Below are 27,776 nucleotides of genomic sequence, written 5' to 3' on the forward strand. Positions count from 1 at the left end.
GCGGAGGCCGGGGAGGAGCCGGGGCCTGCAGTGGAGCCGCAGCCCGGAGCAGCCGGAGCAGCAGCCGCGGGAGCGGCGGGGCCTGGAGAGACTCAGCGCCGCCCGGCCGGGGCCCCCCGCACCGGAGCCTGGGGAGCCCCCTCGGGACGAAGCCGAGGCCCGGCGGAAGGCGGCGGAGGCGCCCGCTCAGCCCCGCGCAGGCCCGTGAGCCGCCGCGGCCTCCCGTGGTAGCCGGGCCCGGGCAAGAGGAGCTGGGGCCTGGGGGGAAGCCAGGGACAGCCTCCGGGCAGCCGGGGTGGGGGGACACCCCCGTAGCCTGCCGGGGTGGGGGAAGAGACTCAGCCCGCCGCCCCCCCGCCCCATCCGCGGCCGTGAGGGGACACCCCGTTAGGCAGCCCCGCTCCCGGCGGGGGTGACACTCCGGCGGCCTCTCGCTGCCCCCGCCTCGCCGGCAGGCCGGGGCGCAGCCGCCTGCCACCCCCCTTCCCCGCAGCTGGTGCGGGAGCTTAACACCTGCCCTCTTCCCCACTAAGGAGCCGAGGGTGGGCAGAGAGGGCCCCGGCACCGAGCCCTGGCAACTAGAAGGAGGTCTGCTCTTCCCCGCTGTGGGATAGAGCCTCCTGGAGCTCCCGCAGGACCTGGCTAGGGGGGAGGCGTCCTCAGACCCCAGTATCGGAGGGCTGCGAGAAATACTCTTGCTACCTACTCCCCACCGCTTGCCGAGGAAATTCCTCTCCCAAGCAGAGGAGACAGCCCTTCACCAGAGCAGATAGGAACAGGGGAGTCTTCGCAGAAGAAACCCTGTATGCCCAAGAGAGGCAGTCCCAAAGACAGAAATAAGCAGGAGCTCCCGGTGCTTACCTAGTATTTTTAATTATTTACATCTGCTCAGCAGGCAGCAGAGAAAGCAAAACGAGAGGGAGAAAGCAGGGACAGATTTATTCTTCCCTTTTCCAGTTGCTGTTAACCACTGGAGATAAAGGTAATTTCCGATACTGACCTCATCCTCCTTCATCCCAAAGAAGATCCCTCATCCCCTGATCCCAAGAGGGTTTTCTTCAGATATCCTGTGCAAGGAGAGAAGACACACCTCCCAGTTACAGGGAAAGGAAAAGGCAGGTTTTGCTGGTAATATCCACAAAGATAGCAAGATTTTTTTCAGAAAAAGAGATTTGCCCACCCATTAGGAAAAGGTGCACCTAGAGGAAAGAGAGGATAGATTTACAGGTAGGGAGATTGGGAAAATTGATCTCTGAAATAATCTGACAATCAGTGAAAAAAGGCTGTCTCCCAGGGGAACACTCCTTTAGTAGTTAGCTGCCAAAAGGGAGAGAGGATCTCCATCCTGGGGTAAAACCAGCAGTTTTAGGGGACTGTCAGTCCCAGGCAGATTGTTTTAATACTCAAGATCCAGATTTCATCCACAATCGCTTCGTGCTCAAGATATTTCTTAAAGAAGCTCTTGGAATAGCTGACAGCAACGCTCTGAGGATGGGTCTCAGAGAAGGAGTGTGAAGGGCAGCACCCCAGAAACCAGCACTGAAGATAATCCACCTCCCTCCAGAAAATCTTCCAGACAGAGTGAGTGACCACATTATATCACCTCTCTATTCCTAGCTGCCCTTCTCTTTTGCCTTCTGTCCTTGTTTTCCATGTTTCTTGCTGTATCTGCTTCCCTTTTCATCTTTTCTCTGTTTCTGAGCCTCTCCCCAGGCTTCGTTTTCTGCATGTCTTTCTCCGTCTCTCTCATTGAGCTTCTTTATATGCTATATGGAAATGACCTGATTCTTTCCCTTACTTTTTTAGCTTATTGGAGACCTTAGCCCTGTTTAATTGTAAGAAACCTCTCTGCCCTTTCCCTTCTACTTTCTTTCACTGGTGTATTCATCCTAGGCTCAGTTTTTATCATCAACGGTGTGAAATTAATTTATGTCATTTAGGGGTCATTGAGAAGAATGATACTGGCCAAAAAGGCTTTGAGGGGACAGGAGCAGTGATTCGTAGTGCTAATGTTCAAGGATTCACCCGTGGGGTTGGAGTGTCAGTTGTTCTCCATGTGGGTCCTACTATGCTCGTAACTGTGGGAATAAAATCATTGTGCAAATGCAGACCTTGCTGTGCTTGGGAGCCGAATGTACAGATCCCAGTGCTAGTACTCTGAGATCTGTGTCCTAAAATGTACCTAGGTGCTGTGAGATGAATTCTGGAAATGGTGCCCTTGAGAGTGGGTTCTGTGGTGCTCAGGGGCCTGGGAATGAAAATTGTGACAGTGCTGGTGGAACCTGCTCCAAAAGCTGAAAGAAGCCATTCCATTGCCACCTTCATCTGTGTTTTATACTGCTGTGTTCAGGGGCTAGGAATGTGAATCCTAATGCCAGTGCTGTGGTGAGCCAAGCTGGCTGCTTTTTGTAAATGAGGCACTTAATTTCCAGTCACAAATGAGTATTCTAACACTAGCGTAGTGATTTCCTGAGAAATCCAGTGCGAGGGAGTCTTCATCTCGGATGAAGCCAAAGCAGATTTCCTTAGCAGAGGAATCATGCCCAAGGGTATCTCACCTGAGAGATTCCTGGTTTTGTTCTCCAGTGAGATAATCGTGAGGAAATCCAAGATCAAATGGTCCTTGGCCAGGACAGGAACCCTTCTGGAATCCATTTGGGAGCACAATGGTTAACAGGGAGTCCCTGAAGAAGGAACTCCTTGGTGTAATTTGCTAGCAAGATCAGACAAAAGATGCCAAAGTGATTCCCCATTTTGGCAGGGAATTTTGACAGTTATCCATAGCTTCAGAAGGTGCCTCTTTCTAAGGGGAGGCTAAACCATGAAGTGTACATATGTTCTGGGGGTACTGTTAGATGCCCTCCTACCTGTTGCCCTATAGTTATGCAATCAGCCTGTTTTGAGCAGTGCTGTGTTATCTAGCACAAGGGAAGAGATAACTGAGGCATTTTGGCCTTTGTACATTCAAGGGGGTAACTGACTTTTCATGCTCTTGAGGTTAATTTACCTCACGCTGCCCCCTTCCTCACAGTAATGACTTGACATTTTTCAAGTGCTTTTGGCTCTGATGGATGCCAGGGCACTTTACAGAATATATATGCCAGCCTTACAAAATTCTGCTCTCCCACAACAATTATCTTTCTGTATATGAATTTTTTTTTTTTCATTATTAATGATAAAGATTAAAATTTTGTATTTGCTGCGTGAACTTTAAATATTCATGACAGACATACAAGGCTGAAAGTTGTGTGCTGTAGAGTAATTGTTATTTATTTGTTAATTGCTGACAGTGCTGGCTTGGACACACAAAATTAAGACAGTCTTTGCTCTGAAGATCTTGTAGCTTAAACCACAGTTCTACAAAAGATAGGACATACTGATAAATTTAAGGAAGGGAATAATTTTTAAGGAGCATAGCTTTTCAGTGTGATCATGGCATTTAGATCAAATGTTTATCACAGGCAAAAATGCAGTTTCCTCTGAGGTGGAATACTGCAACTGTTCCACACCATTTATTTTATACAAAAGTATCCATAAAAGAAAAAGGGAGAGTGTTATTTGTCTTCATAAAAGTGCAAGGTACTTTATATACACATTTAAATGAAAGTGCTATGTCTTTAAGAGTTTACATTAAGAATGTTAAACCCGAACACCTAAAATTAGACTTTAAAACCCACATTTAGATACCTAAATAAATATCATAATTCTTGTAAATGCCCAGACACGTAGAGTTGACTTCAACAGAAGCAATGAAGTCCAATATTTGAGTAAAAAGACACGTAGTTTTGTGTATGGGTTTGTAAATTTGCATTTGGACATTTGTGCTTCTGAAAGTTGACTTTTTAAGTTGAAGCACTCTGATCCTGTCCTATGGGCACTCGGCTCCCATTTGAGAGCTGACTGTGTGGCGTTTCTCAGGTCAAGCCCTTAAGTAAAATGGAATGAGGAGGTCTAGAGAGTTGTGGGAAAAAGATTACATTACTGAAAGATCATGAGGTTATATTAATGTTTAAGTACATGTTCTGTAAGTTCTTGGGTTTTATCTTGAAATCTGGTTCTGTAGGCAAATTTCTAGGATAGAATAAGGAGTCAGAAAAGTTGGAATGGAATACAGTAAACAGTTTGAGGAGTTTGGATATTAGTCCCATGTCCCCATCTGAGATAGGGTTGTGACTACTGTAGTACTTCTTGTTTTCGCCCCCCTTTTTTTTTTTACCCCTTGTAAAAATACAACTGAATGCTTGTGTCTCTGGAGAAGTTTTTTCTTACCGCAGAGGTACAGGTATCTTTGCTTATTACCTCCTCCTCTAAACTTCAGCTGACCTTCGTGTAGTGGGTGATTCAGTCTGCATCCCAGTTTGGATCTTTGGACCTTTACTCCAAGTGCCAGAAATGAAGTATGGTCAATGGCAACTGTGATATGGACAGCTGCCCCTCAAGAGCAGGCAACTGAGCTGATTAATTTTACACAACTGTCAGACAGGAATTACACCTAGGTCATTAGAAACTATAAAGGTAAAATGCTTTTGGACTCATTCTTCCATTTGCTTCTTCCAGCGCTGGGTGGACTTTCACACAGAACCCTCTGAGGTTTTTAGTACTTCATTTGCAGAATCTGTTGCTGAGTGATGCCTCAGAATTGAAACTTGAAAAAATACTGTTTCTAGCATTTTCAAATTGGAAGATAACTTTGGAAAGATAAGTAGTGCCTAGATTAATGAGCAGCCTAAAATAGTATCTCCAAAATGTATGAACTCTCCAGTTGTGTTAACTCTGAAGCCTAAGAAGAAGCATGTAAATCTCTGTATTGCTGGCTGTTGCACATCATGTTACTTTAGCAAGAATATCCAGCTGATGTGCTCATCCCCCAAATGCTTATCATTTTGGTTGGAGTCAGTATTGCTACTTGCTATTTATTCTGCTGGTTTTGTTTTCTTCTTCCTTCTAAGGGACATATGATGAACTTAAAAATCTATAACATATTTCTGCCTTGTACTCATGTTTTCACTTTTAAAAGGCAGCCTGCGTATGTGTATTACTGTGGCATGCTTGTTCTCTCTCAGTATGTTTTCACAATTAATTAATTGCAAATTTTCATTTGAAGTTTGAAATGAAAATGCAAAACACTGGGAATGTTTCAAAATTTGGAGACCTCACAACAGAGTTTAGGACCCATTTAATGCTGTGTCCTGTGGTGCTTTGCCCAGACTTGGACTAGACTGCTGTTTTATTCTTCTGTCCTTGACCTGCCTCATCCTCTACCCCATCCTGTTATGAATCTTGGAGTTGGTGTCTTAAAGGTAGATGGCACAGATTTTCCTAGTTCCTGACCTTTGTGAACCCTTTCTTGAGTCCCATACTGACTTCCTAGCATCTTTTCAGGTTCCTCTCCTGCACCTTTAAGGCCCAGCATGTTTCCACCCCTCCTACTTCTTTATGCTCATTTCCTCCTACACCCCACTCCTCCTCCCAGTTCTCTCTGTGCTGCACTGTGCATCTCATTTTCCATGCTGTCCCTTCGGCATTCTGTCTTGTGGTCCTATAAGCCTAAAATGCTGCTTCTCTTCTTCAAGCCAGCATCCCTCACCTCCTTTCCAGGACTCTTCATTGGCAGGAATCCTTTCTTACTACATCTCACAGGCCCCGCTCTTACTTGCACACCTGCATTTTGACCTGTTCTTGGTTTGGCTTTCATTAGATTATGTGCTTGTGGACACATAGCACATTTTTTGTCTGAGGTTATGTCAAGAAACCTGTTCTTTTTTACCACTATAATAAATGGAATTTTGTTCCTCTGAAAATACCCAGTTCTGCTAGGCTGGGGAATGGTGCTTTGTCTCCCTAATCCAACTCTTTCGTTCTCCCACCTTCCCTTTTCCCCTGTCCCCTTCCCTTCCTCAGGAATAGCCAGATTTTAGTTGGTTAGAATGAAAATCCCCCTTGTATTACATTCTCTGGTTCCTTCCAGCACTTCAGGATCTTGGTTTTTAGAACTGGGGTGAACAGTTTGTGTGAGGCCTGGTACCTTGTTCCTCATCTTTCTAAGCTGGTCAGTTTATTTGGTGTGAAGTCAAGAAATAAGGAAATGTGTTTGGGGGTTTTTTTCCCCCTTCCTTTATGTATAAGAGAGACTGATTAATGAGGGAGATGACGAGTGAGAGCTTTTATACCTCGAGGAAAAAAATACTTGCTTTTTTGGTTTTTACAATTAGCAATTCAAATTTTGTTTATGCTCTCTGCTGTATAAAGACTGTGGCTGATTATAGCAGTAATATGTAATTACTGTTAAAAGTTCAAATCTGAATAATTGGGAAAGAATCTGAACTCTTTGTGGTCACAAATTAAAGGAGCAAAGTTTCTGAATTCTCAGTTTCCCCAAAAAACCTATTGTTAAGTAAAACAAAAACAATTCTCCCACCCCATTAGGAACTTGCAGAGAAAAATAAACAAGCTGCTAAAATAGTTAACTCTGAAATTCCCTTTACCTCTACCTGGACAAAGCAGACAAGCTTTGAATGTAGAGAACTGGTCTGGGATTTTGGAGACTTGTGTTCTCTGTATGGTTCTGCTACTTCTTTGCTGGCTGACCTTAGGCTGCACGCTTCTCCATGCATGGCTTCCCATTTATCCGGGAATAGGTTATTGATCTTTTATAAGGGTTCCAAAGTATAAGGATGAAAAACACTTCATAAAGGCTGGTTGTTCTTGCTGTTGATTACCTTAATTACAATACGATATTCAACTCAAACCCTCTACATGCTGCTTTTTGTGGGATTAAGAAACAGTGAAAGCATGATGCACTGGTGAATTTTTTCTTCATGGAAGGACCTGTGACTCCAAAACAGAAAGATCCTGTACCATGTCTGCAGCCTAGAACTGGTTTTTAAGTTAACTTAAGTATAGATATTCTGACTCCCTTGAAGCTTCTCCTAAGATCTCTAATGACCTTTTCTTGGCCAGGTCTCAGGGTCTCTGTTCCATCTTCATCCTTCTTGGCTTCCCTGCTGTTTTTGACACTTGATCATGCCCAGTCTTGAAATCTTGTCCTCCCTTGACTTTTGTGTCAGTATTTTCCTGGTTTCCCTCCTACTGTTCTAGTCATTCATTCAGTAGCTTCTGCAGTAAGCTATTTACCAGCTTCCATTTATTTTTTTCGTAAATTAGACACAAAGACCCACCTCTGATACCCTCTCTTTGGTTTGCTCTGCCTCCTTCATGCCAGTGATACTAAATTACACAACTTGGCATACTACCTTAACATCTCTTTTGAATGATTTGCTGTAATTTTAAGACTGCTGAGGCCAAGATGGAACTCTAGAAAGCTCCTTTGAGATTTCTCTTTGTTTCCTGCTTTCCTCAGTTGTGAGCCTTCAGTTAGGCCTATAACATGGGTTTTCTTGCACTCTTCTTGCTCTGCATGTACAGGATAGTGACTCATCTAGTTTCATGGCCTGAATCTCCTGCTTGTTTTTTCTTGGTCTCTTTGGATAACCCTTATGCTTTCTCCCTCATTTACCATCTCAGTTACTGCTAGCTGTTCTTGCTGGCCTCTGACAACTACTTGTCTTGTTAAAACCACGATTACTGAAGCTATCCTCCTGGCATGTTTTCTCAACATGTTGCCGTCTCTACCTTGACAAGCCTGTTCTTTGGCTGTCATCCACCACAGAAGGTTCCAGCTTCACTCTAAGGGGCCTTCACATTCTCCCCTGTCACTGTCTCTTATTGTATTGTCCTTTGCTCTGCCAGCAACACAAGCATGACATTGTGCTTTTCCAATTTCTTGCATGAGCATCTCTTCACATTCTTCCTCAGCTGACTCATACCTTGATACATTTAGGAGAATTGCCAGCCAATAGAGGCCAGATGTACTGGAAAGTACTTATTTGCATATTTAAAAATTATTCAAAAGGTCTGATACCCAGAGATAGTTGTCTTATTACATGTACCTTCCTCTCCCTAGCTTCTTTTGTAAAAAATAATAACTACAAAAGTAAATAAAGATCATTATAAGCAAAGACACAACATCTCAAAGACTAGGAACATCAGGGTTGGAGCAGAATCAGAATAATACTTAACAGTTGTAAGGTGGCAACTGTGGCAAGTATGTGTGCGGAAGAAGGGGGCTCCTTTCGATGTCTGTAAGGAAATTAACAGGAGATTCAGTTTGAGGATGATAGACAAAATGAAGCATTTTATGAGTAGGATGTAGAAAGCCACGTAGCAATACTAGCATTTTAAGCCAGAAGAAACTGTTAATGTGTGTGTCTTCCTTGCTAGTGTGGTTCTCAATCCTCTTGACCTTCAAGCTTGGTACCAATCTTTACAAGTTGTGAGCGTGGCTAGGGATTGTCAGGTGTTTTGTCTCCTGGAAGACGGTTCAGTCAGTTTAGTTCACATTAACAACTAACAGAATAGTGAAAAGGAATTATGTTAAAACAGTGGTTGAGACCTAATTTATGAGCTTCACACAGTATTACTTGATTCTTCTGATCATTCTCCAACTTCAATTTCATCTGCACTTCGTTTCCAAACTCCTTTTGAACAGTTTTTGTGCAGTGCTTTGGTAATCTTAACTCTGGGAGCATCTGCTGTGTGTACATTTTTGGCCCCGTGGTATACGACTAATCTGCACTTGATACCAATTTCCTTATTTTCTATGAATTCAGTACATAGTTCTTGCTAGTGCTTGATGCCCATTTCCACAAGTGGGATGGAATGGGTTGTGGCTTGTTTCAGCAACTATTGCTGAGTTCATATTGACTAATCTGTTTTCAGTGGTTCAGGCTTTGGTGGACAGGTTCTCACCACTTGCAGTCAGATTTTCGTTTTCACTATTTAGCCCTAGGAGCTCTCTTACACAGAAGCTTTGTAGTATTATTAAACTGCAAGGTTAACAGTAATTTTTCACGGATAGACCCATTTTGTAATGGGAATAAGAATACAGTTTGCATTTATAAGTGCATGTTGCATTCTTTTAACCTGGGTTTCCGTACCTATCTTTGCAACCATGAGAAGATTTTCTGAGCCAGATACTCTGCATGCTGATCTACTTCTGATTTCAGAGACAATCTGAGAATCGTATCAGTGTTTGCATATCCTGTACTGAAGGTTTGCTACTGGATGTGATTCTGATAGGCAGCTAAAATTGAAATCCTTCTCTTCAACCTGGGTGCTCCCACAAGGCTGGGGGAAATACCTTCTCTTAGATACGGTTTCACTACCACAGACTTCCTGGTTTCCAAGGGAAAATTTCATTCCAGATATGTGCTCATAAATCTGAATTATTCCAAAAACAATACCCGATACCTTTCTCAGTGTAAGAGTAATTGTTCTGTTAATATTCTTAAAGCAAATGCCAAAGATTTCTCTTGCCTGCCTTGGCATATGTTTAGAATTACAGCTCCTACTTCCAGCGGTAAAATACTGCATAGTGGTACTGAGGGTGGAGGGATGCTGTAGAGACATTTCTGCTGCGATGATGTATTTTCATTGTGCTTCTTCAAAGTGCTTGGTTTACTTTTTACTTCAAATCTGTTACTGGGAGGGTTGTCATGGGACATTGGGCTTATTATTAGAATAAATCTTTTATATTAGTCTTATTACAAAGAAAATAATTTTTGGCTCAAAAGTATTTTAGGCATACCAGTATTTTCAGTATCATTTGCTGTTTCTTTTGACAGGTGTTACATATTCCCCACTTTCACTTACGCAGCACCATAAATAAGCAAACTAATCTTAACTTTGAACACGTATTTTCAGACTATCTGAGGGTTCTCTGCAATGTTTGTGTTGTATTTCTCAATACATTTTTGCTGCATGTTTATGTAGCAGACAACAAAAATATTTGATTAGTTGGTCTTATTAAAATCTGGCAAGGCACTAGCTATGCTTCATCCTAGCCTTTTATGCCTGTAAAGATACTGTCTCCCTTGACATGAGCATATTTTAGATTTTGGCTGTAATGCCATCTGTTGATAAGTTTAAATAAGCAGGTCAGGTTTTGTAAGCTATACCATTTTGTCAGTTTCCTACAAAACGAGTGCATAATTGCCTTGGAGTTGGATCGTGATGCACTTCCAGCATGGGGGTTTTGGTGACTTTATAGTCCCCGCAAGACTTTTTGCTTCGTTAGTACCAAGAATGCAGGCGCAGTCAGTGCCATTCATTCACTAAATTCAAAATACAAAATTATACTCTGCTCATGCACCTTTCACAAAATGGAGGGAATCGAAAGGTCCTATGTTAAAATGTGCTATTATGATATTTATGTAATTAGTAACTATAATGAAAACAAATGACTCTTCCTCGATACAAACCTTATGTTACTGAGATTTCTGTTTGTTGAAGGAAAACCTTATCTGTATGACAACTCAGTTAAAACAAAACAGTTAGTCCAGTGATATATATTAAGCTATACATGATCAGGAAGTTTTCATCTTCCTCCGACTGATTTTTTTCAATACCATCTTAGTGTGTTGTCACTTTTTTAGCAGATTTCCAGTTCAGGATGCCACCCGTGTTCTTTTACCCAAAACAGCATTGAACATTCAAAGCCATTCGGTCTTGGACACCAGGTAGTTTTGAGTAGGGGTGTAGAGTCAGACCACTGTGACAGGGACAGACACAGACTGTGACAGTTCCTATTTGTGTAGGTGAAACTGTGCTGTGTGCTCTTAGGTGACAGTAACTTCCTTTGGCTGAATTCCTTTTGCCTTTCTGGTTCTTGACTAGGGAGAGCTGTGTGCCCCTTGTTACCACATGTGCAAGCTTATAGTTTATTGGAAAAATGTTTTTTGGCATGTTCTACAGCTCCCAAAGAAGAGAGACATGGTTCTGGGGTATGATGATTTCTCTTCACCCCAGGGACTGGTTTTTCTCCTTTCATACGGCACTCCAGAGAGAAGTGTACTTTCAAACTGCAGTGTTCTTCTTTTGGTTTGCTGATATGCTAGCATGACACCTGCCACTCCTTCCAGATTAAGTTTCAGTTTATGAACAATACTCAGCAGCCTCTCTCTTTCTTCTGGATTTGATTCCAGAAACATAAATACTTCCTGGAGGCTCTCACAAGTAGTTACCAAAATGATGGATAACAATTTCAGACTATGCAGGTAATCAATATTATTTTTTTCTGATTTCTTACATGAAAAAAGTATCTCTCAGTGAGACTGTTTGCTTAGAGAATATAGATTTTTAAGTGTTTTGTTCCTGCCCTCTTAGTTCATACCTTCTTATTTTTGAGGCAAAGCACATGTCTTAGCATGGCAAATTTCTGCCAGAGTTAGCAAAACTGATTATTTTCCCCTTTCTGTATTGGTATAAGAGTACAGGTTTCTTGTATGTGTAATTTACACAAGTATGTCAAAATTGCCTTTTTCCATCAGAGTAGAAGCTGTCAGTTTCTCCATGCATGGGATATTCTTGATGTGTTACTTCCTTACTTTTTGAGGCAGCTTCCTCTAACTGATGTTGCACTCACCTGTTGCAGAAAGGTTGCAGTCAAATCGTTCCTTTTTGCCAGCTTGGGTTTGAAGTTTTTTGTTTGTTAAATACCTTAGAAGTTAGGTGTATCTCTGAATAAATTTGATGTTATTGGTTAGATCACTGGATCTGTGTTTCAGGCACCTAATAGAAGTGGGCTTGTTTTTTATAGGTGTTCTACAGCAGTGTCTCTCACTGCTTGGTAGTCTGTTGTGCCTTTCTTCCTTCTCAATGTTTATGTCGAGAAACTTAAGTTGAATCTCCTTTGAATGTTTTGCCAGCACTGTTTCATTGAATTGGAATGGCAGCAAATAAAGCAACAGTGAAAGTAAATATAGAAGAGTAAATGTAGAGATTTATTCTAGAATATGGATCTTCTGTAGACTGTGCACAGCGTAGCTTCATTCATTATGTGACTCTGCTTCAGTTGTAACTGCTTGTGACTGGCCAGCCTTTGGGTTCAGCCTTAGAGAATGTTTCAGGCTATAAATGTTTATTAACTGCATTCAATATGACCCTCAGAGTGCTGTTCCCCACATTTCACGCATTTTTCAGTCCTGATATATAGGTAGTAGTGATCTTGGATGAGATCTGACTGGCTTGGAGCAAGCACTTGCAAAACAGGGCAGGCAAAGTACAGATTTCTTCAGCCCAGCGGCAGGGATAGTACTGTCTGATAGACAGAAGGCTGGCTTGCGTTTTCAACCTGAGGTTCAATTTGCTAGTTGCAAATATTCAAAGTAAGGCAGTAGCTTTCCTGGAAAGCTATAGTGAGGTATTACTAGTCCCAGGTGAATTAGTGGTTATTAAAAGGTATTCAATGCTAGGATTGTTGTTAATGATTGATAAATTTTTCTTATGAATCAGACAGATTCTTCTCTGTTTAGTTGTAGTTTTGGATCAGTGCTTGGCTGCCATTTTTGCATCTCTCTGACCAGTCTTGATTTGGGGTTGTACTGGAACTAGTAAGTGCTTGAGAAATGAAGACTCTGCAGTCAATTTCCAGCTGTTGATGGTGGTTATGACTTGGCTAACTTAAGACTGGTTTTTAAAGTCGGCCAAATACGTAAACAGATACCATTTACCATGTAAAATGTGAGACCATGAATTCTGGTCTTTGACTTTCTTTTTACTTGCTTGAAGGTAATTCTGGCTTGCTAATGTGGTAGGATTTTTTTAAACACCCTTGATTTAAGTTCAATGTGTTTGTTAGTCATTAGGGTGTTTTTTTTCTTTGTTTGAGTGGGATCATAAGAGAAGAGTTTGAAAGAAGAATTGCCAGGCAATAAACTGAGAAGGGAAAGTTGGAAGAATCATCAGCTGCTCTGGTTTGGCTGCAGTCTTGTTTTATCATACCATTAAGTAGTGTCAAGCTGGTGTACTGCTTGGATCAGGTGAATGAGATATGCAGTACAAATTATAGCAAGTATTACTGTTATATTGAGTATTCTTTCAAATAGTTTAGTAGCAATTACACCAGATTATTTTTGCACTGACAGTGTTCTGGAATTGCCACCTTACCTAAGGTTTGACTGTGCCTGATTATTATAGATCCCATATTGCCAGGATACAGACTTCTAAATTAAGTAACATGATCAAGTTCAAACTTGGAAAAAACATTTTATTACATTGCTTTGAAACTTCCCTTGTGGTATCTGTTGGGTCTGAGTCTTCACTTTCTGTCCTAAATTACTATCTAGCATTTATGTTCTTAAAGAGCTGCTGTAGTTTACTGAAAAGTAGTTGTTTCAGTACTGGGTGATTAGTGTGTATGTATACACAGAATTTTTTTTATTTAAGATTTTGGGATTTTGTTTTCTTGTCAAAGATTTTTATAAACCAGGGAATGAAAATATTCACAATCTTAGCATGGGTGTAAGGTGACCCAATTCTAACCTTGCATGTCTTCCTGTCAAGTGTATTTTACACAAATACACAAAAGCTTGTATATTTGGCAATGGGCGTGTTGCATATCAACCTTACATTTTACTGCATAGCCAATCATGCCAAATGCTCAGCTGACATAACCTGGGCGTACTGAAGCTCTGTGAAAACTGCAGTGTTTTCTTCTGCTTCTTGAATTTCTGGTGTTTCAGATTGGTATCTTACTCTGACATAGGCTTTTATAACCTGATTTTCTTGATTTCTGTGCTTGTCTTAAAGAAAGGGGAGGGGGGCACCTGGAAATTTATATTTATTGGATTTGTATTGTTAGCTTAACTGATATTTCTTAATGTCTTAATATGCATATGATAAACAGCAATAATTTGTTCTTTGATTGCACTGTGGAAATTGAAATTTATATGAGGTACACTTACAAAATTAAGCATGCAACTGATACCTGGTTCATGTTTTCTCCCAAGTTGAATACTACTTTTGGTGAGGGCTGTACCTGTAAAGTTACCATGAGATTGTATCTGTGTTTCAGTGACATGGATACCTCAGTGGTCTGTCCAGCCACACTGGATAAAAATACATTGTTGCTTGTCCCTTGTATGATTCAGGAAGGAATAGTGCTGCTTTTAAAAAAAAATTAAAATGTTTGAGGTTAGATCAATTTAGGCAAAAAGAGCTATATTCAATAAACAACAACTTGAGGAGGGTGGATAATGGAAAGCTTTTTGCAGCTCGGATTGCCTAGTTAGCTGTGTAGCAAGCAGTCATTGCTATCATATGTGATAGTGCGGCAGATGAGAAGATAGATAAGTTACTAGCAGTTGGGCTTTTCCTTTCCTCCACAGACAGAAAAATGTTTTCACTCACTACAGATACTGTAGTGCTGCAATTTTACTTTTCAGTCTGTGCATTCATATGAGTGAGAGTGATAATGTTAGCTGAGCAATTAGGAGGTGTTTTCTGAGCCCAGGGCTTTGGAGCCACTGCTTGTGGTGGTTGAAGGGTGGATTTTCTTGGGGTATTGTGTAGGTGTTTGAACCCTAAGAAGTGTGATGAGCACATGCATGAAAATGAAAGGTTTAGTGCATACAAATATGTTGAAATGTAGACTCTGAAGTGCTTTTGTGCTGTGAGAGCACTTCAGTGCAGAAGTGCAAGGTATAATGCATATGGTTGTAGGGGAAGAACAGTCAGCTTCTGTATCAAAATGCTGGGTGCATCTGTCTCTGGATCTGTGCATCCACACTGTGTTATTGTCAAATACCTATTTTTAGAACAAGTGTCTAATTGGTATTCATGCAGATGGGTGTCTCCCTGTCTCATCTGATCCACTCTGAGTGATGCACTTGGTGGGAGGTGTCTGCTGATGAATCTTTCCTAAGAGAGTCTGTTCTCTCTTAGATGTGTGCATGTGTTTAATTTGTTACATGAGTGTGTCAATAAGTATGTGCATGTGTGTTTGTGCATTTACCTTTTGTATCCACTAGCATGCTCAAAGATAATATTATCTAATCCTCTAAAAAGATTAATTTAAAAAATGAAAGGTGCAGAGCTTGCAGCCCTTCAAGACACGATTTTTCTCTTTATGCAAAGAATAAGTGCAGAGCAGTGCAGGTTGTGACCATGGAAACTTAGCTACCTCAGTCCAGACTTCAAGGGATTCCTGCTAGTATAGTGATGCAGCCAATGATAAAAAAGAATGGTGATCTTTCTGCTGCCTTGATTACGACAAGAGACAGCATAAAAGTTTGTGTGCTAAGTGTACAAGTTCATGCAAGTTCATGCTGCTAAATGTTTTCTTCATATAAAAAAAATAAGTAGAAAACCCTGGATACAAGTGCTAGCCATGTTAGACAGGTGTATTTTATTTTTATGAGGGGAAATACATAATGTTCATGAGAGGAAAGATCATGAGTCTGTTTCCACCCTGTGGCAAACTTGTTGTGTGATTTGGGACAAGTAAGTTCTTCTTGTGTCTCAGATTTGGAGAAAATAATTGCCTGTTATACTGTGAATTAAGCAAGATTCAATTCAATAAAACGATATGTATATTTAGGAAAAATGGGTTATGGTAGGCAAAGCTTTAACTATAATGAGCTTAATATAGTCTGTTCCACCTCGACATGGTAGATGTAATTATCTATATATAGTATTATGCATGATCTTGGTGTTTTAAAATGAGATATGTAATCCTAGCTCTAAGGAATAGGATTCATTATAATGTCACCTGATGCAAAAAGAGAGGCTAGGCCTTAGAGAGAAATTAATTTCCCCCCAAATTAAGATAGTCAGTGTCTTGACTTTTCCAGTTGATCTAATTAAATTGTGGTTTGTATATGGCATGAAGGAGTGTTCCCTTTTAGCTATGATTTTCCTCTTGCTTGACACGGTAAACCTACTGGATTACAGGTAATCTTGGTGAAGGGTTCCAAAGCTATATTGCTTATGTGGGAAAGGAGTGACTGCGATACAGCTGCTGAAAAAGCACCAATTCCTTTGAATAGATCTTGGTGCTTTACCTGGGAACAGTTGGGATGCTCTGGGTAAGACTGTCCTAGCAGTTACCATCAGCACTGTCCCAGCTACAATCAGCAAGGGTGGTCCTCCCAGAGACACAGTCATATGCCTTTTTGGATTCTTCTTTCTGGCTGTGAATAAGGTATATGAAGTGGGATGATCTTCACACAGGTATTTGTGATAGGGGGAGAAGCAGAGGAGGAATTCAAATGGATGTTTCTGTTCTTAGGGTTCACCTTGTTTATAACTCAGGAGTTCCCTTTCTGCTTCTTTCTTCTCACAGATACTCTTGCTTCCCAGCATCATGGCCTCTGACCTGGAAAGCAGCCTTACTTCCATAGACTGGCTCCCACAGCTTACTTTAAGGGCTACTATTGAAAAATTAGGGGGTTCTTCACAAGCAGGACCTCCAGGGGCTGCCCGAAAGTGTCCCCCGGGCTCACCAACAGATCCCAATGCCACCCTGAGTAAGGATGAGGCTGCAGTGCACCAAGATGGGAAGCCACGTTACAGCTATGCCACTTTGATCACATATGCCATCAACTCATCACCTGCCAAGAAGATGACACTTAGTGAGATCTACCGTTGGATCTGTGACAACTTTCCCTACTACAAAAATGCTGGTATTGGTTGGAAGGTGAGGACTTGCATTGCTAAAGTACGCTTTTGGTCTAATTACAAGACTTATTTTCTTAATTCTGTGCAAAATACCCTCACTGAGCAAAATAAAAAGACAGATGTGAAACTAAGTTGACCAACTGGAGAAAAATACAGAGTCAAAAGTCCCATTTTCTCTGAGAATTTTGTTGTATGTATGTGGTGGCCCCTTAAGGAGTGTGCAAAAAACCTACTACCAACAACCAAGAAAAACAAAACATCCCCCCGCCCCAAAACCTGCATCACTACCAACCTCTGCATCACACTGATACAATCTTCATTGCAGCTTCTGTAGATGTATAGGTGGTTCAACCCTGTATTATTTATCCTAACCCATCCCTTCCCTTTCCACAGCTTCTGTTGTGCTCTGTTCCGGGTCTGTGTAGTGAGCTTTAGCTTTTGAGTATGCACCATCCTTCTATTTTCTTTCCCCACTCCCAGACATACTCAGAAGGCTGTATGTTTTTGTTCTGGCACTTACCTGTATCTCTTACTCTCTCATCAGAACTCTATTCGTCATAACCTCTCTCTGAATAAATGTTTTCGGAAGGTGCCTCGACCGAGAGATGATCCTGGGAAGGTAAGAACTGCATGCTCCTGGGCAAGCAATTTAAAACTGCAGGGAATAAGCCGGGGTTGCCCTTTCTAACTCATGGTTGGAATTTGAAACCTAAAGTGTAGGCAAAAATGGAAGCAGTAGTAAGATTTACTGCAGTGCTTTGGCTACAGAAGCATTTGCTTAAAGGGAACCTGTAAAGGGGCCTTAATGTTTTTAGCAATTATTTTTCTTATCTGTGATCTTCGGTTGACTTTAAAGGTAGTAGAAGAAGGAAAAAGTAGCGTTGAATGTACTTTATTAGTTTTGTTTCTTTTTCTTCTTGATCTTTATGTGTATAACGTGGGTCTAGTCCAACCTGTTCTATTATGAAAGACTGTAGTGGCTGCTGGTGAGTGGCAGGACTATGATGTGACATCATGAGCTTCATGGAGGCAAGATCCATGGAAGTGAGAGCAGAATCTATTTAGACTGCAAAGCATTTGGTGTTGGGGAAAACTGTCACCATCAGATAGTTTAAATCTACAGAAGTCATTTACCAGTAAAACTCAAGAATCTAAGAATTCGTTGGCTAAGTAAGGGCTAACAAAACTCTATTAGTATATATAGATTGTAAACGGGAATATCTAGACTTGGCATCTTGGCATGCAGATATTATTACTGTTAAAAAAACAACCAACTAAACAAGCAGAAGGAAATGGTGGGGACAAGCAGCTATGTATTTAGACAGAAAGATTGTCTCCGCTCCCCCATCCTAAAGTTACTGGAAAAGGCTACTTGCTCAGGTCTTTTATTTCGGGTTATATTTCAGTGACTAAATGGCGCTCAGCTGGCATCTATAAACAGAAGTAGTATATCTTTGAAGATCGCTGCTCAAAAATACCATTGATTATATGGCTTATTCCAGGAAATTGTAATTGACTTCAGTATATATGTTTTCAGGTGTTCATTGGCGTGCTGGGCTGGGTTTATAATGAAAAGCCATCCTGTGCTTGTCACTGATGAATCAGATTTCAACTGAAGGTTAAAATGACCTAAATCACACTCTAGAGTTCTTTTTACACTTCAGAAAACAACAGACATAATTATAGACTATTTTATGTTGAAAGGGACCTCTGGAGGTCAACATGCACCCCCACCCCCTACCAGACAGGGACAATTAAATTGGGTTGTTGAGGTCTTCATTGAGTTTTAAATACCTCCAGGGATGGAGATATCACAACTGGACACTTGTTCCACTGCTGCACCACCATCGCTGTAAAGAGGTTTTTCTTTGTATCTGATTGTAATTTTCCTTCCTGTAACTTGTGTTTGTTGGATCTTACTCTTGTGCTGTGCGAGTGAGTTTGATTCTGTCTCCTTTATAATCTCCGTACACGGTTGAAGGTAGTGGTTAGATCCCCTTAGCCTTCTCTTGTCCAAGCCGGACAGATCTCTCTGTGTGAACTGCTTGTACATCATGAGTTTTAGGTTTTAACCATCATGGTGGCCCCCCTTTGGATCCATTCTAGCACATCAGTGTCTGTCTTGAACTGGGAACCCCCCAGATGGACACAGTACTCAAAGTGCATTTTCATAAGCATGAAAAAAGAGCGATCCTTCTAGCTGTCTCTGCCCAACCTGAATATTGAGTTGATTCCCATCAGTCAATAATAAATTTATGTTGTGAGCAAGATACTGAAGGGGGTGTGCAGGCCCAAAAGAGTTGGCCTAGCTTGGATGAGAGCATCCTTTGGTCTTCTTGGTGTCCTGTCTCAGAGTGACGGAAATATAAAGCATTCTGCCTTCCACCAGTAGCATCGTACCTCATTGTTCAATGAATCCAATGCAAGAGGGGAATCTCTTTCCAACACCCAAGTCTTGGTTGTCTGATGTTCTGGAGGGTGGTGCTTGTGGTTCTGTGTTTAGTTGGTGCTTCATTCTTTGAGTCAATAACCCGCAGCTTCAGGAAGCTCCCTGATTTAATCATGCACTCACCAATGGGTCTTCTTTTCAGGGCTCTTATTGGACAATAGACACGTGTCCAGATATATCTCGCAAGAGGCGGCATCCTCCAGATGATGATGTGAGTGTTGTTCTTTCCAGACGGTGTGGAAGCAGGAGGGGGAATTCCCTTCTTGTTCCAAGGAGTCCTTCCAGCACCAGACCATGGTATCATTTTGGGGGTAGGGTGTACACATGGGGAGACAAAGGCTAGGACTGAATGAACTAGCGTGTGTCCTGCTGATTGGCTGTGGTTGCTGCTGTTCAGTAGCAAAGTTAATCTTGTTTAAAGTCCTTTTATCCGGACTGCTCAGTGACTAAAGCCCAGTCCTCCTCTTTTCTAAGCCATGAACTTTTACAGCAGGGGAGCTGGCTTCCCATCTGCAGTTTCACTTCTCCATCTGTTTTTAATTTCTGCTCCTTTCCTTTTCTCTTTCTTCCCTATCCACAGATACCACAAGACTCCCCAGAGCAAGAGGCAAGTAAAAGCCCCCGAGGGGCTGTTCCAGTCAGCACAGAAGCCTCTTTGCCACCTGAGGCCACCCCTCAGCTGTCACTCCAGAGCACCACCCCCATTGCCAACTACAGTCAGGTGAGCAGCAGGGAAAAGGATAGAAGCCTTATGGTGGGGGAAAAGGAGAGGGGGAGGAGTGCATGAATGGAAAAGCGAAGTGGAGAGGAGAGGTAATCATGAAAATCGTGACATAAAGGCAAAAATAAAAAGAAGAGAAGAAGCTGAAATTGCAGGGACAGAAAATAAGGAGGAAGTGAGTTTTAACAAAGGGTTGGATGGGGACCAGGATAAAGGCATATTGGTATTAGATAGCTGAAGACAAGGCTGGAGCCAGTGTGCTGCAGAGGGGAAGTGGTGGTTGATTTTCCTCAAGCAAAGTTTGGGAAGATTTGTTGGGAATGAGCTAAGTGATATGGGATGTCAGTGCATCTAGTCTCTGGATCCCTGTCTCGAGTTACAAAACACGTACCAGCTAAAGCCCCTACTTCTGCCTTCCTTAGCAGAGTGCAGGGCCTGTGGATGTTGCCTCTACTGTAGCAGGGGGGCAGGGCCGTGAAGGGGCCGATGTGCCACCCCCACTGTACAGTGCCAACCATGACTTCAAGTTCTCCTACTCTGAGATCAACTTCCAGGATCTTAGCTGGTCCTTCCGAAACCTCTACAAATCCATGCTGGAGAAATCATCTTCCTCTCAGCACGGTGAGTAACTATATGCGTCGTGGGGTGGGCAGGTATCTGCCCACACAGTCTTGTCCACTGATCTATCCTTGGTATCTTTCGGATCTTTCCTCATTTAGGAGGCTGTGCAAACAGACTTTCCTTCTTTGGCACGCTGTAATTAGTTCTGCCAGGAGCAGATACGAAATCTGCATGTCCTTTATCTGTTGCTCCCCCTAGTTGTCTCAGAATAAAGAGAATAATGATTTAAAAATACCTTGTGTTGATACAAACGCAGATACTAAAATGGCAGAAGCTTAGAGAAACGAAGTCCTGAAGAAAAGCATGTCAGAGAAGTATTCATAATCTGTCAGGCTAGAAACCGTGAGAGAGGGGATTGTTGCATGTGGAGTTTCTCCAAAAGGAGAGTGGAAAGTCCTTATTGCTCAGATCTGTTAAAAGTAGGATTGTAGAAGGCCTTGGAGAATTGAGCTTTGTGGGTTGAGAGTGAGGAAGAAAAAGCCTAGAACTCCATTCATAGCTTGTGTTTTTGGGATTGAGGAAGAAGCCACCAGAGGGCAGAATCGCCGTAGGGATGAGCTGAGCTGAGCTGGCCACCAAAAACACTTCAGAAAAATCTATACGGTTGTCCCTGCCTTTAAACACTCTTCTAAATAGTAGTCTGGTGTAAAAAGGAATATATTATTAGATGGGCTTCTCACCTGTGCTCAGCCATCATACAGTGCAGGCCAACTTTGCTACTCTAGGAGGAGCCTCCTGAACTTGTAGCTTCAATAAAAATTTATTACTTTTACTGCTTTCGTCATGCTGGCACTTGAGATGCCTTGTAGGAGCCTGTTGTGTGAGGTGTTGTAGCATGAGCAAGCTACAGAAAAACAGAGAACAACCTTGACTCAGTGTGTGCCTCTGTAAAAGCTTAGCAGCAGTCTGGGTTTTTTTCCCCCAAGTCCTCAGCTGTAAGGTAGTCTAGGAAAGCACACAGTTTTGGACAAAGTTTTGTGGGAAAATTTTGAGTCAGGGTGGCAGTGTTCATCCTTTTGCCCCATTGCAGTAGTAGGATGCTCTAAGGGTTGATTTTGGATCTAATGAAAAACTGAGGCTTGCTTGTGGATGGTCAAGTAAGGGCACTCAAAGTAAGAGATGAGTAGTTCAGGTTAGTAGCGTGTAGCGTCCTTCACTGTGATTTTTTTTTTTTTTTCTGGAGGTTCCACAACATAAGGGGAGAATGAACCAGGGAAGCAGACGTAAGAGAGATGCTGAGCTCCTGATGTGGGGAATAATGGAGAGCACCTGATGCTCTTGAATGTAGGGGGATGCCTGAAATACAAGAGGCTAGACATGACGCAGCCAGTGAGTCGGGAGGAATGAGAGTAATAAAGGAGCCCTGATGCGTGCAGTGTGCTCTGTGTACAAAAGCAGTGGAATGTGTGACTTCTCATGATCTGTGTGAGAAAAACTGTGAAGGTTCCCAGCCAAGCTGCTGGTAAGACAGGAACTGAAGGGAGCTTTCGGAAACAGCGAATCAGATTTATCAAGTTACCTGTTTTCTAAATGTTTTGTTGTTTAAGTTTGCTTAATGGTTATTTCTAGGAAAACAACATGTGCGTGGCATTTCAGGAGAGCATGGGTTACTTTGGTAAATACAGGAAAAATCCAGGGAGGCATTTCAGTGCCCAGCTCGGTACTGGAAGTTTAAATCCTACTGGAGCTTTCTTGTAGAGCCTTTTGTTTGGAACAGAATCTGGAGCACAGCAAAGGGCGTAACTGCGCAGTGAGAGTTGTTGGCAGCCTGTAGAGGGCGCTCCAAAAGCTTCGTAAATAGCAGGGTGAGCCGTGTGAAATTGGAGATGGATGATTTAAGCAGAGGTCTGATCCAGGCAGGTCTTAAAGCTCCCTCCTTTTTTTTCTCGGCAGGTTTCTCTTCTCTCCTTGGTGACATGCAGCCCTCCAACCACAACTACTACATGTACCAGCAGCAGCAGCAGCAAGGCCCCTCATCAGTGGGTGCTGCTCCCCCACTCCACACTCCAACCCCAGAGGGCTGCCCATCCCAAGGGGGAAAGCAGCAGGGTGGTGAAGGTTATGGCCCTCCACCAGTGATGTCCATGCATCCACCCCCAATGCAGCATGGAGGCTACCACCAGCATCAACATCACCCACACTCCCACCCACAGCAGCAGCCACATCAGCACCAGCAGCAGCAGCAGTCACAGGCTTCAATCAACAATGCTGGCTTTGGTGAGTCAGGGGCAGTGGAAAGAACAGCTGGGCAAAAGGGAGCAGTGAGGATCCTCCAGACAGAAATTCTGCAAGTGAGCTTTCCCTAAGTAGTGTCTGCATGGTGTGTGGAAAAAGGGTGAAAGCCAGTTATGATTGAAATCTGAGAGCGAAATTGTGTCCTCACTGAAGGAAAGGAGGATACATCCATGCTGAGTCTGGGATTCTGTTTAGGGATGCAGGATAAAGTCAGGGGCTAAATGAAAGAGGAGGCACCATCCCTGGTCTTCCAAAGGAGAAAGGATTTCCAGTGTAGCATCAGGCTCTTTGGTGAAGAGGGGCCAATCATTTTATGTGAAAGGGTGGAGGGAAAGGGCAGTCTGTATTGGAATAATCTTGTCCCCGTTTCATTCCAGCATTTCCCCCTGACTGGTGCTCCAACATTGATTCCCTGAAGGAAAGCTTCAAGATGGTAAACCGGCTGAACTGGTCTAGCATTGAGCACTCCCAATTCTCAGGTCAGTGTTGGCCTAGTGACTACATCTAGTGACTCAGTGACTGGGGCTGTAGTCTAGAATATGTGGGTGCTGTGCCCAGGTTTGGTTTTTTTTCAGTGTAACCATGGCAGAGAGGTTGGAACTAGATGATCATTAAGGCCCCTTCCAACTCAAACCATTCTATGGTTCTATGATTCAACCCTTCTCTTTGTAAAATGCGGTGTCTTACTTCATGGGTTCTGTTAAAGACCTTGAAGCACTTAAACACTGCAGGAATCTTGAGCAGGGGGAATTAATTCATAAAAGTATGTCAGAAAGGTAACTGAGATTTTTCCCTCCTACTCTTCCCTCCCCTACCTGAGTCAGTGAGACAGTATCCTAGGTATGGAAGTCTTCAGGAGTTTGGTGACAGATACGAAGCAGTGAAGTTGGGTTTGTGGGAAGAAGGTAGGATATAGGGGTAGAAGACAGAAGCTCTTTGCAGGGAGGACCACAGCGTGAGTGCTGTCTTTGACATTGTTCTTCGTCCCCTGCAGAGCTAATGGAGAGTCTGCGTCAGGCTGAGCGGAAGAACTGGACGCTGGATCAACACCATATTGCCAACCTCTGTGACTCCCTTAATCACTTCCTTACCCAGACGGGTCAGCTCCCTCACCTGGTTGGCCCACAGCAGCCCCCCCGAATCTCTGATTCTTGTGCCCTGAACAGTGGCAAACAGGAGCAATCCATGAACCAAGGTAATTAGGAGGGAGACTAAAATGACATGTAAATGAAGGTCCAGTTCTGTGAATATCCTAAACTACTTGCAGCCTTGCCAGGCAATGTAACACTGAGCAACTCAGGGCTGGGCTGAGTTGTTAGTCAGAGCTGTCTGTAGCAGCTCAGCTTCCTCTGGCTTGAAAGAGTTAGGATGTCCTATGTCCATGGCCTAGACAGACCATTGTTATGTGACGCATACCACTGACAGGCAACTTCTCCAGGCAGAAATACATTTAAAAGGTAAACCCATAAAAGGAGAAGGGTGTGTGTGTGTGTGTTTTTGGTAGGTGACCAACAGAAGGGAATGGCAAGGTAGAGAGATTGCTGTTCCAGATGGCAGGCGCTGTAAAGAAGAAAGCTCTTGCACCCATGTTGGAGAAATACTGACTGGACAGGGAATAGGAGGATGCGCTTTTGAGAGACAGGATGTCATAGTCTTGGTAGAACTGTAATGGTGTGTGTCATCTAGTACTGAACTAAATGGATGATATTGAGCCAGCTTGTGGCGTTTCTGGATGAAAATTTTCTTCTTTTACAATAGTAGAGAAACTGCTGCTGGTTCCAAGAACAAGATCCCTGACCAAGCTATAGCTTGCAGTTAGGACCCAACAGCTGAACATCTCCTCAGTATCCCGTGGGTCTGAGTGAGTTGCTCTGTGGCTGAGCTGCCACCCAGTCAGGGCCAAGACAGTTGACCAGAACATTAACAGGGTGGGGTTTTTTGTTTTTTATTCCTTTCCTTTCATAGTGAACTCCTATGGTCAGCCCCAGCCACCCCATCTCTTCTCCGGGCCATCTCCTATGTACCAGATTTCCACCCAGGACTCTCCAGGATATAATCGCCCAGGTAAGGGGTGACGTTAAGGCATATTATACCATGAACATTAAAGAACCAGTTCCAAAGCCCTTTGTGCAGTTCTCCCAAAGCACTTGCTAATCAAATGGAGCACTGAGGGTAGAGAGGGAGCCCGGACCGCAAGGGACACTCCGTGTAGGGCTCCGCCATAGCTCTGGCAAGGTTTAGGATTTCAGTGGCCTGATTTCTTTCACTTCACATAAATGGTCTAGCTCAGCCTCAACCTCAGTTGCTTGAAGGCAACTTTGTGTGAGAAGCTTCTGTTGGTGAAGTCCTTTGTGCTCTGTCAGCAGTCAGCTGTAAGGGAAGTTAAGGAGGCTGGAACTTAACCTCTGCAGAAGCTGCTGTGGGGAATTTCACAGCAGACACCTGCAGACATTGGTAGGTGCTGTCTGACGGAGAAGCGCATGCCAGTAGTGTTCTTGCTTAGACTGTTGGAAGGGAGAAGGCCCTAATATTTTATGCTTTCTTTTGCTCAAGGGCCTGCTGTGAAAAAGTGTGACTCTTTTTTTATTCTAACTGTTCTCTTTCCTTTCTCTTCTTTTTATCTTGTTTTTGGCTCAGCTCACCATCTGGTCCCTCGGCCTCCAGGGCCTCCTCCAGGCGCCAATGAGGAAATCCCCGATGATTTCGACTGGGACTTGATCACCTAGCGAGTTACAGACTTGATAGCCCGTCCTTTGTGAAGGACGCGGGAGGGGAGGGGGACATGGGGTCAATGGTGCCAGCACCACCCTCCCCAGCCTCCCTGCCTTGCCTGTATATAGATATATATTCTCTATCTCCGCCAGAGAAGCCACCGCAAGATGCTGCCGAAGATAATCCTTCCTTGCGTCCTGTTTTATCTTCTTTTTCTTCTTTTGTTTATTATTATTATTGTTATTATTATTATTATTACCAATAATTGAGCACAGCCCTCCCCCTCCTCTGGTGGCCTCGGACGCATCAGATCGGCTCTTTCGTATTGTGTGGTGCCCTGTAGAGGGCGGAAAGATGGGTCCTTGGTGCCATGAAAAGACCTCGGAAGGCTGAATCCTCGAGTGCATCTTTCTCTGCCTCCATCATTTTGCGTTTAACAATCCCTCTTTCCCTTCAAGGTGGCCGGTGAATCTGTCGTATTGGCTACTGGAGTGAGAGAGCCTAGTGGACCCTGGGAGCCTGTAGTTATGTCGCTTCGTTAATGTTGTAAAGGTCAGGGGGCTAAAGGGACACTGGAGGGGTGATCTTAGCTCTGTGAACTTTCTCGCACCGGCAGGAAAAGCAAGAAAAGAAGTAAGAGTTCCCAAGTACGAGAGCGTAATCCCTGAGGTAGGGAGAGCTGAGCTGAGCTGAGCTGGGAGGGTAGACCCGAGTTTGGGAAAGGAGAATGTAGCAGAGGTGGTATTTCAGCAGAGAAGTTCGGTTTCAGAACGCAGTGCCATCGGTGAGGACTGAGAGAGGTTTTTGAGGGAATCCTGGCCTATTTTTACACTGCCTTTTGCAGTCTCCAGGTGAAGCCTACATACCCATCAGGTAAAATAAGCAGTCGGGGGTGTCACATGTGATTCAGCAAATTCTATTCCCCAGAGCTTTTAATTTCACCCCCCACCCCTTCAAGCCCTTCAAAATATGTAGTGAGGCTCTTACTTGCATATGCAAATTTGGAAGTTTTCTCCTATCAGTATTTGTTCTGTTGTTATTTGGGCCTCTGCCCCTCATATTTCTTTGGAGATTGTCCTTGTCTGTGGTTTGAGAGTGCCAGCGACAGGAGTCTTGTTGCATAGGTGCAAATTCTCAGGCAGTGGTTCCCACTTTGTGAATGAGCTAATGGTGGGAAGAGGAAGCCGCTGCTCAGAGCGGAGGTGCGTTAGAGGACTTCTGGGCAAGGGGCTGGACCTTCCGGTCAAGTAACTGGGAGGCCCTCACAAGTGGTTTTTGTAAGAGGTGCATTATAAGAGAGGATGGAGCGGGGCAGATTTTTAAACCGAACAGCAAAAGAGTGTAGTGTAAAAGGGAGGAGGGTGGGTCAGACCCTTTGCAGTTCAGCTGGGGAGATAACGGAATCTAGCGTAAATCCCGAACGATGAGTTTTGTCAGCACTTGCAAATCAGGAAGGTGGAAAAGGTGCAGGAGCAGGAGTGAGTGTTGAGACGCCTCCTCCCCAGAGCTGTGTCCTGCGTTCCCCTTTTTTCTGGTATGGCTCTGTTCTGTCAAACCTCTTGTGTCCTCTTAATATTTTGTAAAGCCTCCCCCCAGCCCTTATTCCCTGTTTACCGGTGAAGGGAACCAAGACAGGAATAAAGCATCATGGCTGCTTGACAGACCTGGGGCAGGGGAGTAACAGCCTCTGCTCTGACTGCAGGAAGGTGGGGAACCAGCATTGCTTTTTCAGTTTGCTGTAGGGATAAACCAATTGGATCTTTGTCAGGAAAGTGGACAGAGTCTCATTGTATTGCGGGGGAGGGGGGAACGACGGGACATTTTTGTTTGGGTTTTTTTTTTTTTTTTTTCTTTTTTAAGTGTGCGGTTTGGGGGGGGAGTTCGTCATTGAGTGTTTCCAAGAGAAATGAGGAATCCCAGACAACTTCAACACGGAGTCAGCTGTTATCTCTGCTGCCTCAGGATGGGAATGATACAGCTTGGAAGCATGTGTGATGGGTTTCTGTGGAAAGCAGCACTGGAGACAACCACGAGAGGTGACCTCTGGTAGGTGCCAGCTAGTGCTTTGCAGAGGATGTTACTGAGAGCCGGCCCTGTGGAAGTCTGAACACACCACCAGAAGAAAAACAAACAGAGATGGCTCCTTCTGCGTATCCAAGTGCTCCTAATTTGCATAATTGCCTCATTCGCATATTAAGTTGTGCCTCATTTGCATATGTAAATACATGCCGGTCAGTGTGCAAATTAGCCTCGTTCCTCTGCCCCTGAAATCAATGTGCGTTGTTAGTGTATGGGAAGGCACCGGGTGGGCGGCGTGGAGCTCTGCCGGGTGCGCGGGTACCGGCCTGCAGGGCCAGGGCGGGAGGGATGCCGCCTGTCCCAGAGAGGGACTCGGGCCCTCCGGCGTGGTGTGCCCACCCTGTGCTTTGTGTCTGTGGTCAGGGAGAGAGGGGCGTGGTCTCACGAGTTTATTTTTGTGCATGCTTTCTTAATAAAAAGAAAAAGTGAATGTTTATGGTTTAA

General features: G+C 43.5%; 1 protein-coding gene across 2 annotated transcripts; it reads left to right on the forward strand.

Annotated features, from left to right (window-relative positions):
- FOXJ2 (forkhead box J2) lies at positions 1–27,776 on the forward strand. Of its 2 annotated transcripts, none has more exons than XM_037389035.1 (11): positions 1–1,581; positions 16,181–16,534; positions 17,060–17,134; positions 19,107–19,175; positions 19,545–19,685; positions 20,111–20,306; positions 22,200–22,523; positions 22,919–23,020; positions 23,536–23,736; positions 24,507–24,605; positions 25,179–27,776. In XM_037389035.1, exons 2-11 carry the CDS (start codon positions 16,202–16,204, stop codon positions 25,265–25,267), a joined length of 1,629 nt encoding a protein of 542 aa, XP_037244932.1. In that variant the 5' UTR covers positions 1–1,581; positions 16,181–16,201; the 3' UTR covers positions 25,268–27,776. The 2 variants fall into 2 exon arrangements, with proteins under 2 accessions (XP_037244932.1, XP_037244931.1); XM_037389034.1 differs by having other exon boundaries at positions 2–1,581; positions 20,108–20,306.

The sequence above is a fragment of the Falco rusticolus genome, chromosome 5, assembly GCF_015220075.1.
Source record: "Falco rusticolus isolate bFalRus1 chromosome 5, bFalRus1.pri, whole genome shotgun sequence".
NCBI classification, from domain to species: domain Eukaryota; kingdom Metazoa; phylum Chordata; class Aves; order Falconiformes; family Falconidae; genus Falco; species Falco rusticolus.